The following is a 16,461-nucleotide window of genomic DNA, read 5'->3' on the forward strand; positions in this document are numbered from 1 at the left end:
GGCCCTATAAGCTACTCTTGTGTAGCAATATGAAAACCACTGAGAAATTACCTCTAACCAAGACCCATGAAAAATGAGATGGCTCAATCAGAAATTAAATTTATAATCTTGGATCTGAGGCCTAAATGATACAAATCTTGTTGATCAGGAGAGCAGGTCTGATGGTGCACACCTTTAATTCCAGTACTCAGGAGGGAACTGCAGATGGATCTCTGAGTTCAAGGCCAGCCAGGGCTACACAGAGGAACCTTGTCTTGAACTCCCCCGACCCCCCCAAAAAAGAGCCTGTCTTTTGGAGGCTTTAACGTTTCCTTCTTCTTCTTCTGTGACCCTGCCTTCAGAGCTGGGCCACAACTTACTGTATTAAGAAGAGCACTCGCCGCATGTGGCAGGAACTACATTTATGTGAGGAATATCAGCCCTAGAAAGCTGACAGTTATTAGTAGACCACTTTTATATGTGAAGAAAAGAGGTCACAGGCTGTGGAATACCATGCCACCACTTCAAAGACACCTTAGAGCTGGTGAGGTGGCTCTCGCTGCCAAGTGTGATGACGTGAGTTCACTGTCTGGGACCCATGCTGGGACAGTGGTCTTCTGATCATCATGCAAATGCCACTTTATGAGAAGGGAAGGACAGGTGTGTTCTGTTCTTGAGAAGTCACCTTTGCTCCCTAGCCCCCTTCTGAAAAACCCACTTTATGGCAGCTGGGGTTGTCATAAATCCCCTTCCATAAACCCTCACTGTGCCCCCCCAGTCTTTCCCTACTGACACTGAAAGATGCAAAGGGTCAATGACCCAAGCCTTAGCCCAGCCGCAGAGGAATGCTCAACACAAACCAGCTCTATTGCTGCTGGTAAAGACGCAACAGCAAGCAGGCGCAGAGACTGAGGTATGGGCAGCCACCACTACCTAGCGGTGGGCAGAAACAACTGACACAGTTAATGAATCTACATCGCAAGTCAAAACTGCTTACCTGCAAACTAAAACCCAGAGTCCACAAATGGGCCTGACTTTAGGAAAGGAGAAAGTCGGCTGGGAAAGTGAGTGGCCTATTCGCTCTGCTCACAAGACTGATTCCTTCTCTTTCCGGTTTAAAGTGAGGCCAATTCAAGAGCCGGAACTGGGAGCATTCTTGCCAACTGAGGGAAACACAAAGGGCACTTCTCTGGGACTTGACAATCTGCTTCCTGAGGCTGGGAGAACAGCCTGGTGAGACACCAGAGAGGGGTTTGGAAGCGAGGGAACATGAGGCTGCCACAAGTGGGAGTGACAGCTGAGGCTCTCGTGCTGCAAGGGGGCCCACCGCTGCCTGTGATCCCTCCCCTGCAAGCTGGCCCTCTGTGCTTTCTTCCAGAATTTTACATTTTGTTTTGTTTTGAGACACAGTTTCTCTGTGTGGCCCTGGCTTTCCTGGAACTCACTGTGCAAAGCAGGCTGGCCTTGAACTCAGAAATCCACCTGTCTCTGCCTCCTGAGTGCAGGGATTAAAGGTGTGAGCCACTAACACCCCATTATCTGTGCTTTTTCTTAAATTATGATTGTTTAAGAAATCTTGTTGGTTGACAAGTTCACATGTACATACACTGTATAGCTTATCTATCCCACGTCCCTCCCCCATTCCCTTGTACTCTCCCAACATGTCCACCCCTCGTCCTGGGGCTCTTCATAGGTAGTTTGGGACTAGTCTCACCGAGAAGGAAGGGACTGCCACTCACGCTGCCTGAGAAGCACCCTGAAGGGTTTCCTGGTCACTGTTCACAGTGGCTGATTGGAGTTTTCTTCCTCTGTGGCCTTTAGCTCTCCCTTCTCTTAGCTTCGGAGCCTTAGTGACCTCAGGCCCGGCAGTTAAAAGCACAGTGCAGGAGCCCCTTCCACACCAAGCCTGGAGGGGTAGAGGCCCAGGCAGACCTGGGGCATCTGTGCTCCATCTGCAATGCCTAGGCTTCCCTGTGCGCCATCAGGAATTTACCAGAATGTTCCTGTTTGCTTCCACATGGCCCTGGGCCTTCCTTCCAGTGCAGACTGCTGTCTGCCTTTTACTTGGTTTCCTGTCAAAGGAGAATTCTCTGAATTCCCTTGGCACTGGAATGATGACACATGCACCCCAGCTGGCAGGAGATGGTTGGAATGCGGTGTCTTGAGCAACCACAACGGATGGTGCAGAACACTGCTTTGGCTCCCACACACTGTATCACACGGTTGTTTTCATCGCATAGAGCTGCTTCAGATGGTCCTGCTACTTCTCCCAGCACTGAGCAGTTCTGTGCCCAGTACAGATTAACAACAGAACTGTCTGGTGCCCCTGCAGATCCAGGAGGAAAGGGTTGGCTGCGCCTTGCTGTCTTCATCAGGCAGCTCAAGAGTCTTGGAACAAAAGAATGTTCTGTTCAGGGACCTCAACAACAGTCTCGTTTGGAATGTATTAATTTCAAGATGGAAGGACACAAAGAAGACAGGAAGCAAAGGGACATTTGAAACTCTACAGTGAGGAAGTGAGGTGGGGTCATTCAAATGCGGATAGGAAGGGATATGGTGGGAAACTATAAGATCTTAGAACTAACCACCTGAAACAGGTGAGATGGCTCAGTGGGTAAAGACATTTGTGACCAAGTCTTCTGACCTGAGATTGATCCTCAGAACTCACATGGTGGAAGGTGAGAACTGACTTCCAAAAGTCATCCTCAACTTCCACGTGTGCAATACTGCACAAATGTGCTGACATGTTTTCTCTCTTTCTCTCTCTCTCCCTCTCTCTCTCTCTCTCTCTCCCTCTCTCTCACACACACACACAAAAATCAACTAATTAAATTTTTTTCTTTTGCTTTTCAAGTCAGGGTTTCTCTGTGTAGCTTTGGAGTCTGTCCAGGAACTTGCTCTCTGGACCAGGCTGGCCACACAGAGATCTGCCTGTCTCTGCCCCTGCGTGTGTGCTGGGATGAAAGGTGTGTGCCACCACCTCCAGGTAGCAAATTTAATTTTTTTTAAAAAACTCAGGGAAAGGACATTTTTTAGCCTTTTCCCTGTATGTTAAGAAAGAAAAGACAGGCTCCATCACCGTGACAGATATTCAAAGCTAGGACATTTGGTACTTTTGCAACTCTCAGGAATCTATGGTACTAAGACTCCTAGCTGAGAAAAACACAAACCCCAGGCAGAGGGAGAGGCCCTGCCTCAAAGGACTAGTGAAGAGTGATAGAGAAGGGCACCAGATACTGCCTTCTTCTGGTCTTTGTGTGTACAGGTGTGTGTGCCCCACCTTACATGTGTGCACACGTACACACACACACATGCACATACACGTATGCACATATGCTTGTAATCCCAGCACTAGGAACTGAGGCAGCAGGATCATATTAAGAAGTTCAAGCAGGCTGGAGAGATGGCTCAGAGGTTAAGAACACTGACGGCTCTTCTTGAGGTCCTGAGTTCAATTCCCAGCAACCACATGGTGGCTCACAACCATCTGTAATGAGATCTGGTGCCCTCTTCTGGCCTGCAGCATACATGCAGACAGAATATTGTATACAAGATTAATAAGTAAATCTTTTAAAAAAAAAAGAAGTTCATGTAAGCCCAGTGGCTATTTTCTGATCTTCCACAAAGGTTGCTGAAGTCTTGATTCCAGAGTTTCCTGAGAAGGAAAAGCTCCTGCCACATCCTCACCCTTCCCTCTGAGCAGTCTCCAGGTGTCTGCTCCATCTAGAGGATGTGCTAACTGTGCAGCAGCGGTGTGGTCCTCATGATCGGAAAGGGGGAATGGTAACAGAGGCCAGGTCAGGAAGAGGGATAGAGAAACCTTTAGAAATTGTTGAGAGTGAGGGCATCTTCTATAAAGTTTTTATTTGCTTATTATTTTTTTTTTTTTTGGTTTTCTGAGACAGAGTCTTCCTTTTTAGCCTAGGCTGGCCCTTGAACTTGTAGTGCTATTTCTGTGTCAGCCAGGGTGTTGGGAACATAGGCATAAAGTACCACACCCAACAAACCACCTTTGTAACTTGCTGGAGAAGGGAGACATGGGGAGTAAAGTAAACACACGTGATCTTGGTGGCATCAGGTGCTGGCGGTGAGCCCAGGCCTCACACGAGTCAGGAGAGTGCTATTGCACTGACATGTCTCTTTAGTCTCCCCGCCCCAAATTAAGACGTATTCAGTCAGGGTAGGGAACTTTAGTACAATATAATTTTAATTTAAAATAATCCCACCTGTGCATATTAAATATATTTTATGTAGTGATACACAGCATATGCTTCTTCCTTCTGCTTTTACAGGCATTTTCTACTTTGCTAAGATACTTCATACTTCCTTGTTTTGTTTTGTGAGTTTCAAGACGGTCTCACTATGCAGCCCATGAACTTGCTGTTTTCCTATCCTAGCCTCTGCAATGCTGGGGTTTCAGGTGTGGGCTACCACAACTGGCCTCATAATTCTTTTTAATGCTATGCTAACAAGCCATCACCAAGAGAATCCAGCTGGCTGACAGTGCTACCTGGTGGGTCCAGGCCACAAGGAAAGCTGGGTACACACTTACAACTCCATGTGCCCTCTGGAAACTGTCCCTAGAGGCCAAGCACTGCCTGGTGACAGGCTGGGTACATACTGCTTGCAGGCATCTCCTGGATGGATGTGGACCTGGTACCTAATACAATCCAGCATGTGGCACAGGTTGGTTCAAGCCTCAGAGTGTCAAGGCACACAAAGCCAGGTTTCCAACTGAGGAGCCTGTCTGAGGCGTGCTGTAAAACTGATGAATGGCTGTCACATTTCCAAGGCTTTGGCTGATTTAGGGAGCTACTGGCAGGCACACTGCTCCCAGTATGTCAGCCAGTTAATTACTTCCAACTTTATCTTTTTGTCAGTGCTTTTTGACAAATTGGCTGTTATCTTTCTATTCTGCAACAGTGAGCACTGCCCTTCTCCTGGTGACACCTGGAAGTTTTTCTCCCTTTCTCTGCTTCTTCATATCCAGAGAGAAATGAAGAGCTTGGGCAAAAGACTACGAGAAAGAAGGTATGGGTGGGGAGGGCTCAAAGCTCAACCTGAACCTAGTTTGATCTACTTGGATGCAAAGCACACTGGGTATTTGGCCTCTGGATGGCCAAGACCCGGGACTCTGTCTAGCATGCGGACACCATGGGAAACACTAAAGGGCAGGCATGGAGCGATCAGGCAGCTTCCAGGTGTGCCTTTTGTAAAAGCAATATGGGCTGTCTTACACTCCGTCCATCCCTTCTGATGTCAGAGGAAAGGAAACTTGGCCTATCTCTGTGGTAAGGAGGGAGCTTAGGAGAGAGGTGACACACAGTGAGTGTCCCAAAGAACTGAGATGACAGTGGTGTCGCCACTGATACATTTCACGGTTACAGAGACAAAAGTCAGAGAGACTGTAAGTCCCAGAGTAGGTATTAGGGACTCCCCTTGGAGCCCCACCTCCATCTCATAGATCCAGTAAGGTATTCTACCTCGGGCTTTGTGCTGAGTGCCAGATGCAGCTACCAGAGAGGACAGACAGACAAGGCCTGTCCTTCATGGAGTTTATAGGTTAGGGCCATAGGCAGATACAAAAAGGACTAACGGAAACAAATGTCATGTAATGGGACAAATGGGGAAATAAAGCAACTGGAGAATAATGTGAGGATCGAGTTCAGCCTGGGAGTCAGGAGAGATGTTCCCACTGAGGTGACAATGTGAAATGCCTGAGATTTACTATACTTCAATTCCGAGTCAGGTACTAGTCTCCATAATTGGTGCATCATTTATTTTTAAACAATTTCTAGAAGGAAATACGCATGAAAGAATGTCCCTAAGTGCACAGACAGATGAATTACCAGAGGAAGGACACTTGGGACTTCACCAGACAAAGTACAGAGCAGTGCACTGCAGCTCCCAGTTGCCTGCTGCCCACCATCCGTTCCTCATGGTGACTGTCACTGACCTCTGACACTTAGCCTGCTGGGTCTGTTGTTTTTAAGATTTAGTTTCATTTTATATGTATAAATGATTTGCCTGCATAGATGCCTGTGCACTACATGCATGTGCTTTCAGAAGTCAACCAAGGGCACTGGATCTCCTGGCACTGGGACTGAGGACAGTTGTGAGCCACCAGGTGGATCCTGGTGCTCACACCTTGGTCCTCTACAAGCACAGCAAGTGTTGTTAAACAGACTCATCTCCCAGCCCTTTGCTTGTTAGATTCTGAACTTGTGACTGCCTGGTCTCATGCTCTGTCAGACACAGCACGCTACTACATGCTGCGGTACCTGCCCTTCCTGCTGTGGAACAGTAATCCGCTGTGTGAGACGCTGCGGTCTGCATATACGACTGCTGACAGATAGATTTCAGCTTGGTTCCTGGGAGAGGCCTTTCCATGAACTCTCCTGAGTGTGTCTGTCGAGCTCATGTGCTTGCACTGCTGTTGAGAAGATACCTAGAACTCCAGGTCACAGGCTGTGTTCAGCTCTGCACGACAACATGGTGGTTTCACCCTTCACACTTCCCTCAGTAAACATGAAAACCCAAACAATCTACTTTTCTGTCAACATCTGCTATTTTCAGCTTTTCCACTCTCACCCTTCTGACTGGTGTGTAGTGGCGTCTTACTGTGGTTGGAATGTGTGTTTCTTTTTAAATTTATTTTTAGTTTATGTGCATTGGTGTGCATGTATGTCTGTGTGAGTGTGTCAGATTTTGGAGTCACAGTTATGAACTGCCATGTGGGTGCTGGGACTTGAACTCGGGTCCTGTAGGAGAACAGCCAGTTCTCTTAACCACTGAGCCATCTCTCCAGCTCTGGAATGTGTGTTTCTATGCGCACTCAAGAGATGCAGAGCCTTGCACATCTCCTCCATCCTGAACTCAGTGTCTGCTCACATGAGCCACTGGGTGGAGAGGTCTTTATATGCCTGAATCCAAGAGTATACATTGCAAACATTGTTTGGTTTTCTAGTTCTTCTACGTGTCTTTTTTTTTTTTTTTTTTTTTTTTTTTTTTTTTTTTTGTAGACAGGGTTTCTCTCTATAACAGTCCTGATTGTCCTGGAACTCTGTAGACCAAACTGGCCTCGAACTCACAGAGATCCACCTGACTCTGCCTCCCAAGTACTGGGATTAAAGGTGTGTGCCATCATGCCTGGCTCCTCAGTGTCTTCTACTGAAAGGAAATGACTATTTTTCTTGCATTTCCTTTTCTTTTTTTACCATGTAGCTCAGGCTAGCCTTGAACTTGCTATATAGCTCAAATGGTCAAAACGTACACTCCTCCTGCCTCTGCCCTGAGTTCTGGGATATTAGGAGAGTGCCGTCACAGCTGGCCGGCATGTCTTAATGCTTTCCCTTGTGTTGGCTGTGTTAGTGTTTGGCTTATCTCAAAAGGCTGAAGGTAATCTCCTACACCATGGTGTTATGATTTTGGCTTTTACATCCAGAAATTAAATCTAGAATTGGAATTTTGTGTGTGGTGTGAGGTAGGAACAAAAGGCAAATATTCTCTGCTTGAATGCTAACCAGCTGGCTGACTATACTTATCGCAAAGGTTGGCCTGTCCCCAGAGCTCTCTGTGGTTCTAGGGAAGCAGAATCACCTGGGATGCTCTTTACAGGATCATATGGTACACAGCACTTCTGTGACTCATGGCTTAAGCACAGCATCACTGGAGAAACACGCAGTTACCTTAGGCAGCACCACAGGGCTAAGCAGACTCTGAATGACGGTAAACACTAACGAACCCCACGGAGCCAGTGAAGGCTGCTAAAGCAGCTATTCACTAAGGGAAGTGAGAAAAGAGCACACTAGCACAGTGCCAGCTCCCAATCTCTGAGCAGGTAACCCAGAAGATGCCACGTACATCCGATTCCCAAGGCAGAAATAGATGGGAGGTGAGGGGAACAAGAAGTGGCCTGTCAGAGTCCTTAACGCCCTTTCCTCAGAAATGTAAACCTGCTGCTCACCTGGGCTGCCCGAACAGAACCACTGTCTGAGGGCCCAGACACCCTGCCGGAAAAGGCTCAGAGGGGTATGGTAGGAAGGGCTGTGCAGTGTCACGTTTGTGCATGGGACCCACACTGATCAGCAAGTCAAGTGACTGTCTCAGTGGCACACGTTCCGAAGACAGCTCCTGCAGTAAGGACAGTGGGACCTTTGCATATCGTTTTAGGGAAAAGTTCCAGGATTTTACATGATTTTAGCACTTCAAGTATCAAGTATCAAGGTTGCAATAACCCCGTTTCTCAGGAAAGGCACACGAAGGTGCAGGAGGACTAACAGCAACTTGCAAACCACACTGCAAGGAGAGAGGGAATCTAGATTCCTGATCTGGATTGATTAGGTGACAGGGAGTCTTTTCTCTAAGTTTGAAGCTCAGGCAAAAGTTGGGCCTATTCCCTGCTGCCCAGACTCTGACACAGAAGTGTGGGTGACCAATCCCAGAGCCATGCCTGGCAGGGCTGAGTCTTCCTCTCTGTCCTAAGTTTGTGACACCTCCTTGTAAAGTGTCAAGCCATCTTTTTGGAAGGAAGGTGTGAAAAGGAAGACAGTTCCACAGAGGCAAACTACTAATTCAGATTCAGCAGGATTTTCTACAGCACTGAATGATGACCAGAAAAAGAGGTGTCCAGCCCAGTTAAAACTCATGCCTGCCCACACTCAGTGGGATGTCCAAATAGCTCAGAACCACAAGGAAACACCGTGGATGGCCTTAGCAGGCCTCCCTAGCTCAGCAGTCTCAGTCCTGACTCCTGCTCACTACCTCACCCTCAGTCTGCGTTATGTAACCTGCAGACAGGAGTTTGGAAACTCTTCTACTGCCCGTCTGCTGATAGAGCTGAGCCAGTGGCTGGCAGGGGTATAATCTAATAGGCGCAACTGGAAACAAATTCGCAGCCTCCTGTCTGAGCCCAGAGACTGTACAAAGAAACAAATACTCGCTCCGTTCCCCTCCTCCTCGCCGCTGGCCTAACTCTGTGCTGACCTCACTCAACAGGCACCTGACCTCCCAGATGAGGTGGGAGGGGCTTTAGTACAGCATGGTAGGGTGGAGGTACAGGCACTAACAATATTTAAGATGCTGCTTTGGTGGGGCATTCAGACTTGGGAAGGAAAGTACTCGGACACCCACTGAGGTCCTCTTCAGAACTTTAGCTTTGAGAAAGGCTAAGAAAGTGCAGAGAAAGGAGACCCCTAGGAAGGAAGAAAACTGCTAGTGTGAGTTAAAAACTCAGCTTCCCGCATCTTCACAGACTCCACTAGGTACAGACTCTACAGGAGACGTCTCAACAGTCCTCTGGACAATGCTACGGAAGACCTGGTTATGCATTATCATTGTGGCCTTTGTCAGCCACCCAGTGTGGCTGCAGAAGCCTCCTAAGCGCAAGACACCTGCGCAGCTCAAAGCAGCTGTGTGCTGCGAGGAGATGAGGGAGCTCAAAGCCCAGGTTGCCAACCTCAGCACTCTGCTAGGTGAGCTGAGCAAGAAGCAGGAGAGTGACTGGGTCAGTGTGGTCATGCAGGTGATGGAGCTGGAAAGCAGCAGCAAGCGCATGGAGGCTCGGCTCGCAGTGGCCGAGGGCAAGTACTCAGAGATGAACAACCAGATCGATATCATGCAGCTGCAGGCGGCTCAGACAGTTACGCAGACCTCGGCAGGTAAGTGCTGTCCATGTGCTCCTCGCCTTATCCCCAATGAGGTCTCCTGGCCCCAGCACTGCTTCTGGATGTCCTGCTCAACAGGACAACTTTGGGGAGCCTTTGGGGGGTGCATTATCGTTAAAGGTTCACTTTGTACTCATTGGGGGTTAGTGATGTCCTGCAAGGTTAGCCAAGACCTACCAGTTTCTCTCTGAGACAAAGTCTTATGTAGCCCAGGCTGGCTTCAAGCTCACTATATATATAGCCTAGGCAGGCCCTGGACTCTGGATCCTGCTGCCTGAGCCGCCCAAGCACTGGAATTGCAGGCATGAAGTATCATGCCTGGCTCCATCCAGGCCATCTGAATCACATAAAATTTCAGCAAATGAGGAGTCTGAACTCCCCTTTGAAGCGTGAAGTCTGCCCAAAGTCACACAAGGTTAGTGTGGCCCTGCTATACTTCCGGGCTCTGACAGATGCAAAGAAGCAGGAACGAATAGTAGACGGTAGCAGCTGTGCTATGGATGCTAAGTTTCACCCCATACAGTGCTTGCGCATCCTCAGGACTGCGTGCACAGAGGTAGCAAATGCCACCTAGCTCATCTCAGTGCAGACACAGCCTGAACCTTTGACCGACACCTTTGTGCTCAAGAAAGGACAGACACCCTGATATTCTACAGTTCTATTTTCCCCATGTTTGCTAATAAAACTCCCCCAAATAACACAAAACATAAGCAAATGTAATGCTGAAACGCCGATCTTTAGTGGCTGAAAACAAGGCACATGCAGGAAAATAATATTTCAGCTTTTGGTTAGCTTGGCACAGGCAGGCCAATAAATGAATCTGCTGTTCAGAGATAAATCTAATTTTCTGATGCTATTGGAAAACATTTGGAATGAGTATATCCTATAGGTGAAGTATTTCACTTGATTTATAATGCTGGGCGCATTACAAACCAAATCAAGAAGATATGATTGGCTTTCGGCGAGTAAGACCCTGGCTACCCCTTGGTTCAGACAAATAAAAAGTTTTGCCCAAAATTAAGCCTTAAAAGTCGTTAGCTAATTAAACAAATATATAAACCTGTTTCAAAGCATGAACCTTGTGATCCTCGGTTTGGGAACCCAAAGATAGGTGTTCTCATTTACCAGACAAGCGAGCCTTCATTTAGTCTGTGAGATGAAACTGCTCACGCGGAAGAACAAGCCAGATGCAGAGGCTGTGCCACTTCTTGCTACTGAAGTCTCCTGGGAGGGCAGGTGTACCTCACTTCCCCTTCCCCAATATGGCCTGTGCGAAAACAGGAACTTTGGGAGCTCCCGCTTCCACCTGTGCCAGCAGGTACCAAGGAAAAAGTCCCAAGACAGGGAGCAGGAAGTGACTCCTTCATAGCCAGACTCCCCTAGAAAGTCCCCAGACCGGGAGCAGGAAGTGTCTCCTTCATAGCCAGACTCCCCTAGAAGCAGCTGCTTCTTTGAAGCCCTGCTCTGTTATTCACAACAAGGACCTAAAACCCAGCACAGAGCAGCCTCAAAGCAGCCAAGGAAGCTTTTAAATCAAGCCCAAGGGGAAGTGGGAATGTCTCATTTCCTTGTTTATCAAAACTTGCACGGAACTGTCCCAATAGGCTCCTTGGAGTTTTGGTTTTCATTTGAACATGTAGCAATGTGAGATTGGGGAGGGGATAAGATTTCAAATCTGTCTCCCTAATTCACAGTAGCAATTACCTGAGAAACAACAAACCAAGAAACAGCAGTCCTCTGTGGTATTTGCAACTTAGCCCCTGGCTGAGGTCCCACCCAAGAAGCCTGAAGCTACTCACAGGGCAGCTGTCAAATGGCCTTCACAGGCCACAGCATTTCAGTTTCAGGGTCCGGCTACAACAGGGCGTCTTACCTGCCCTGCCCTGGAGCTTCCCTTGGCACAGGTGAGGGCCTTCCTATTCCACTGCTTTATAACCAAGGAAGCCCAAACATGCCCCCCAGTCGTGACACCTGCTTCTACTCATGGGCACCTTTCGGTAGAATTAAAATCTTGTTTTTAATCCAGTTCGGATGCAGCAGGCATGCCCTCCCATCCCTAGGGCCCAAATCCCTGTTCACTCTGGGTGTCCCCCACAGATGCCATCTATGACTGCTACTCCCTCTACCAGAAGAACTACCGCATCTCTGGAGTGTACAAGCTTCCTCCTGATGAGTTCCTGGGCAGCCCTGAGCTGGAGGTGAGGTCGCTACTGCCATGTCCTACCCTTTGTCCTTAAAGGTCTGGTCTACAGACAGAGAGACTCAGAGAAACAATGGACCCATGGTGGAGCTGTGAGAGTGCCCAGTTTATGGGATTTTCCCCTCCAGATTCCAGCCATCTGCTTATTTTCAAATCACCAGTCAAAATGTTAACTCTAATTCCTACCAACACATTACTAGCTCACACTTCCGGCAAAGTCCTAGAACAACTGCTCTCTAGGAGAGGAGACATTAGAAGAAGGCACGCTGAAGAACCTCATTCTTCCGTTTAAGCTGTGTTCTCCTGATGCCCCCCTCCATTTACATCCTCAAGCTAACCACCACAGTGCCCCAGGCCCTCCACACTGGAGCAATATTTCTGCTACAGTGTGCAGAGGCCATAGACCGACTGCTTGACCCTGTAGGTTCAGCACACAGGTGGGGGAGTCTGTCCTCAAGCTCCTACCCCTGCCCAGAGGATCTTCTGTTTCAGGTGTTCTGTGATATGGAAACTTCAGGCGGAGGCTGGACCATCATCCAGAGACGCAAGAGTGGCCTTGTCTCCTTCTACCAAGACTGGAGACAGTATAAGCAGGGCTTTGGCAGCATCCGAGGAGACTTCTGGCTAGGGAATGAACACATCCACCGGCTCACCAGACAGCCAACACGGCTCCGTGTGGAGCTGGAGGTAAGCGTGAGCTGTGAGGCCCTGAGGGTTCGGAAGCCACCACCATGGTCCGCTTACATTAGGTCTGGACGGCCACTGCTGCAGCTTCCCTGAAGCTTCGGTACAGCTGAGGAAGATTTTTTCTTCTTCCTACCTCTCAGCAAAGTTAAACTACTGCTGACCCAGACCTGGGGAGACGCAGGCCACAACAGGGTAAACCATAGAGAGATAGAAACACATGCCTCTGCCTGGGATCTTTTTAAGTACAAATCTCAGGAATGCTGGGTGGTGGCACTCTAGAAGCTTCAAGTACAATGTCCCTACTTGCTCCGATAGCATCTCAGAGGGAGATTTAAAACAAAAGTCCAACAGACATGAAGGGGCACAGAAAGAACAATCCAGGTCATATGGTGAGTCCAGACCCATGTTTGGTCTCAGACCTGTGTTTGCTAGCTTCCAGATAACAGGGTCAACTGTAACAGTCTTAACAGAGTTCCATCATGAAGGAGACATTTGGCTATGGAACTAGAGAGAGAGGAAGGATTCAGGGTCTGTCGAAACGAAGTCCTTTACAGCTTCCCTAAGACTCTGCTCCTCCTTGCCAGGACTGGGAGGGCAACACACGCTACGCAGAGTACAGCCACTTTGCGTTGGGCAATGAGCCGAACAGCTACCGCCTCTTCCTGGGGAACTACAGTGGCAACGTGGGGAAGGATGCCCTCCTCTACCACAACAACACAGTCTTCAGCACCAAGGACAAGGACAACGACAACTGCTTGGACAAGTGTGCACAGCTCCGTAAAGGTGAGGCCTGGGAGACTGGGACGAAGTTTGGGGCCCCGCAGTCCCGCTGAGAACAAGCAGTGAACTACATCTGTGCTCTGGCTGTGGCGGTCCCTTTGCTGCCAGCTTTAATGCCATCAGTCAGCCACAGCCTAGGGAGCCATCCCAGCCTACTAGCCTCATCTGTTTCTCATGCCAGGTGGCTACTGGTACAACTGCTGCACAGACTCCAACCTCAATGGGGTGTACTACCGCCTGGGGGAGCACAAGAAACATATGGATGGCATCACTTGGTACGGCTGGCATGGAGCCAACTACTCACTCAAACGAGTGGAGATGAAGATCCGTCCAGAAGACTTCAAGCCCTAAGAGAAGGCTGCTGCAAAGCAGAGCTATTGGAGTGAGGCACGTGGAAGGCTGAGCGAGGCAGAGCAGGATGGGAGGAGAGTAGGAAGGGAATGGTCTATCATCTTCAACAAAAAGCCACTCTCTAAGGAGCCCGAGAGAACTTTTTCTGTGCCACCAATGTGAGCACATGTACACACAATAGAACTAATGCACTAGCAAATGGCGACACAGTTACATTAGGGGGGCCTGCCACAGGTGCCTCGAGGGGATGACTGCGTGGGCCCAGAGAGCAGCAGCTGTTCTCCACATGACTTACTGTGGTAAACAGTAATCCAGAGGTCACTGTAGCCAGCTTCTCTAACTGAGGCTTAGATGCCATGAGCAAAAAGAGTAAAGAGGACTGCAGTGACTCTCGGAGGAGAGGTCTTGGGAAAAAGAGCAGGTGGTGGAGAGGGGGCTTCCTCTTCTTCAACCCCATGACGTTTCCTGTGTCTATGGGATTTGTTTTGTTTTTCTTTTGGAGACTGGGTTTCTCTATATAGCTCTGGCTGTTCTGAACTCATGTAGTGGTTGGCCTTGAACTCAGAGATCTACCTGCTTCTGCTTCCCAAGTGCTGGGATTAAAGGCCTGCACCACCATGATGCAACAGGATTTTTGTTTTGTTTTGTTGTTGTTTTTGTTTTTCGAGACAGGGTTTCTTTGTGGCTTTGGAGCCTGTCCTGGCACTAGCTTTTGTAGACCAGGCTGGCCTCGAACTCACAGAGATCCGCCTGCCTCTGCCTCCCGAGTATATATAGGTGGCGTATAGGATTTTCAAGAGGCACAAAGATGTGGGGATAAAGAGCAGCTGTCCAGGCGGACTTGCTTCAAGCAGTCTCCAGGGAACAGCACTGCAAGGCCTCATGTGGGAGGGAAGACCAGCGGGAGTGAGCACAGCCTCCGGGGCAATCATAGTATGGCCTTCAAACATTCTCAGTAAACGTACACACCCATTTTTACTCATTCTGTATAAATGGACTCGGAGAGCCCTTTAAAACACTGCCTATGAGAAGAATGGAAATGAAGGTGGATGGTGCTGTGGTTAGAAACTTAGGCTGCATAGAAGAAACATCTTGCTTTGTAAAAATAAAAGATTGTAGTCTCTGTTCTAAACATTCAAAATACCTTTTTCTTTTTACAATAAATACTATCAAAATTTGAGTTTTTTCTTCTAAATTCTTATTATTACCACTGAGAGCATGGTAAAAACTTCAGGTAAAAAGTCAGAATGAGCAGTGACCCTTGAGTTGGTTCTGCATTGAGTCAAGGAAACCAAAGGAGCAGGAAGCCAGAAAAAGAAAATGGCAGAGGGAGGGGAGGGGGGAGCGGGATGGGGGAGTGGCATAGGAGGAAGGGGGAAGGGCCTAAGCCACTGGAGAGCAGGAGCAGAGCCTGGCACTGGCAGCCCATACCAACCTGGGTTCACGGCAGGGGTCAGGGGATTGGTCTTTTACAAGAGGAGCTGCCCTCTGGAGGAAGTCAGGACAAGATAAGCCATGTCTCACTTAGTAACTTCACTGTACCCACGGACGTCTGGTCCTAGGAATCTACTTCCCCTCATGAACAAAAAGAACCTTGGGGATTTTTCAAAGAAATAAAGTGACAAGAGAGGCCGCATAAAACAGGGGTCCCAAGGGGGTGTGCTATCCAAACAGAAACCTCCTCAGGCAGGCAGAAGAATGAGGTGCCCAGCACCACGTGGTTTGGAGGAGTGGGAAGACAGGCCCCACAGGAGTGTGCAGAGCAAGGCACCCCCACAGAAAAGCTGATGGTTCTCCACTTAACGTGAGCCCTAAAGAACTCCTGTGGGTCTCCACACTTCGGAGAGAAATTCTTCAGAGGGGAAGAGGGAGGGTGAAGAAGGACAAACAAGGCAGTCCAGCCCCCACACTTCCCAGCACGTGTTTGGAACTGGCTGACAGATGGTGCCCTCACAGCCTCTGACAGAGAGGACAGAGCCACCAGGGCCCAGAAGCAGAGCTGGGTGCTGCTGTAGAAGACAAGGACAGTTCGCCCTCACAAGGTCCTTTGAGAACTGGGAACAGGAGCAGACCCACCCAGTGAGCACCAGTCCTTGTTCTTCACTGTGCGGATGCTGTGAGACAGAGAGCACACAGCTTTGATGAGATTCTTTACATAGCAAAGCAGAGAAGAAGGGCGGGCTGCTGTGGCACATGCTTTTGATCCCAGCACTTAGGAGGCAGAGGCCTGCGGATCTCTGCAGGAGTCAGCCTGGTCTATAGAGAGCTCCAGGACAGCCAAGTCTATGCAGTGAGACCCTTTCACAAAACAAGAACAGAGGAGAGGCCAACAGACCACTGTTCTCGTGCACTAGATAACCAAGGCCCCACAGCTAGTATGATGTGTTTCTTAAAATCAGATTTCTCCTAATCCCCTGCTCCCCTGAGAAGTGATTATATACATTCTCATCTATGTGAGCTTCAAGCAGTTTATATTGTCTTATTGACAATTGCTATTGACCCAGCCTGAAGACTACATGTGGGATTTAATTCGTCCCAGAACACACAGGTAGGAAACAGACAGATGGAGCCAGAGTGGAAAAATCCTTCCAAATCTACCTGGTGAGTGCTGGCATTACAGGTGTGCATCATCACATCTGCAAAAAGGGAAACTGTTGGTTTTTTAAAAGCAAAAATAAAAAATAAGAAATAGCTGGCTAATGTTAAATGTATGTATTACCATAAGCTCTGGGGACAGATAAATTAGTGAGTGGAATATGACTAGAAAAAAACCACCACTGTGTAGGGGAGGGATGCTAA

General features: G+C 48.6%; 2 protein-coding genes across 2 annotated transcripts in view; one reads left to right on the forward strand and one right to left on the reverse strand.

The window, feature by feature from the left end:
• Window positions 1–16,461, reverse strand: part of Mtor (mechanistic target of rapamycin kinase) — a 110,651-nt gene that overhangs the window by 52,861 nt on the left and 41,329 nt on the right. The window lies entirely within an intron of this gene.
• On the forward strand, window positions 9,284–13,662 carry Angptl7 (angiopoietin like 7). Its single transcript, XM_038333023.1, has 5 exons — window positions 9,284–9,638; window positions 11,742–11,842; window positions 12,337–12,531; window positions 13,116–13,314; window positions 13,493–13,662. Exons 1-5 carry the CDS (start codon window positions 9,284–9,286, stop codon window positions 13,660–13,662), a joined length of 1,020 nt encoding a protein of 339 aa, XP_038188951.1.

This window comes from Arvicola amphibius, chromosome 6 (assembly GCF_903992535.2).
Source record: "Arvicola amphibius chromosome 6, mArvAmp1.2, whole genome shotgun sequence".
Lineage (NCBI taxonomy): Eukaryota > Metazoa > Chordata > Mammalia > Rodentia > Cricetidae > Arvicola > Arvicola amphibius.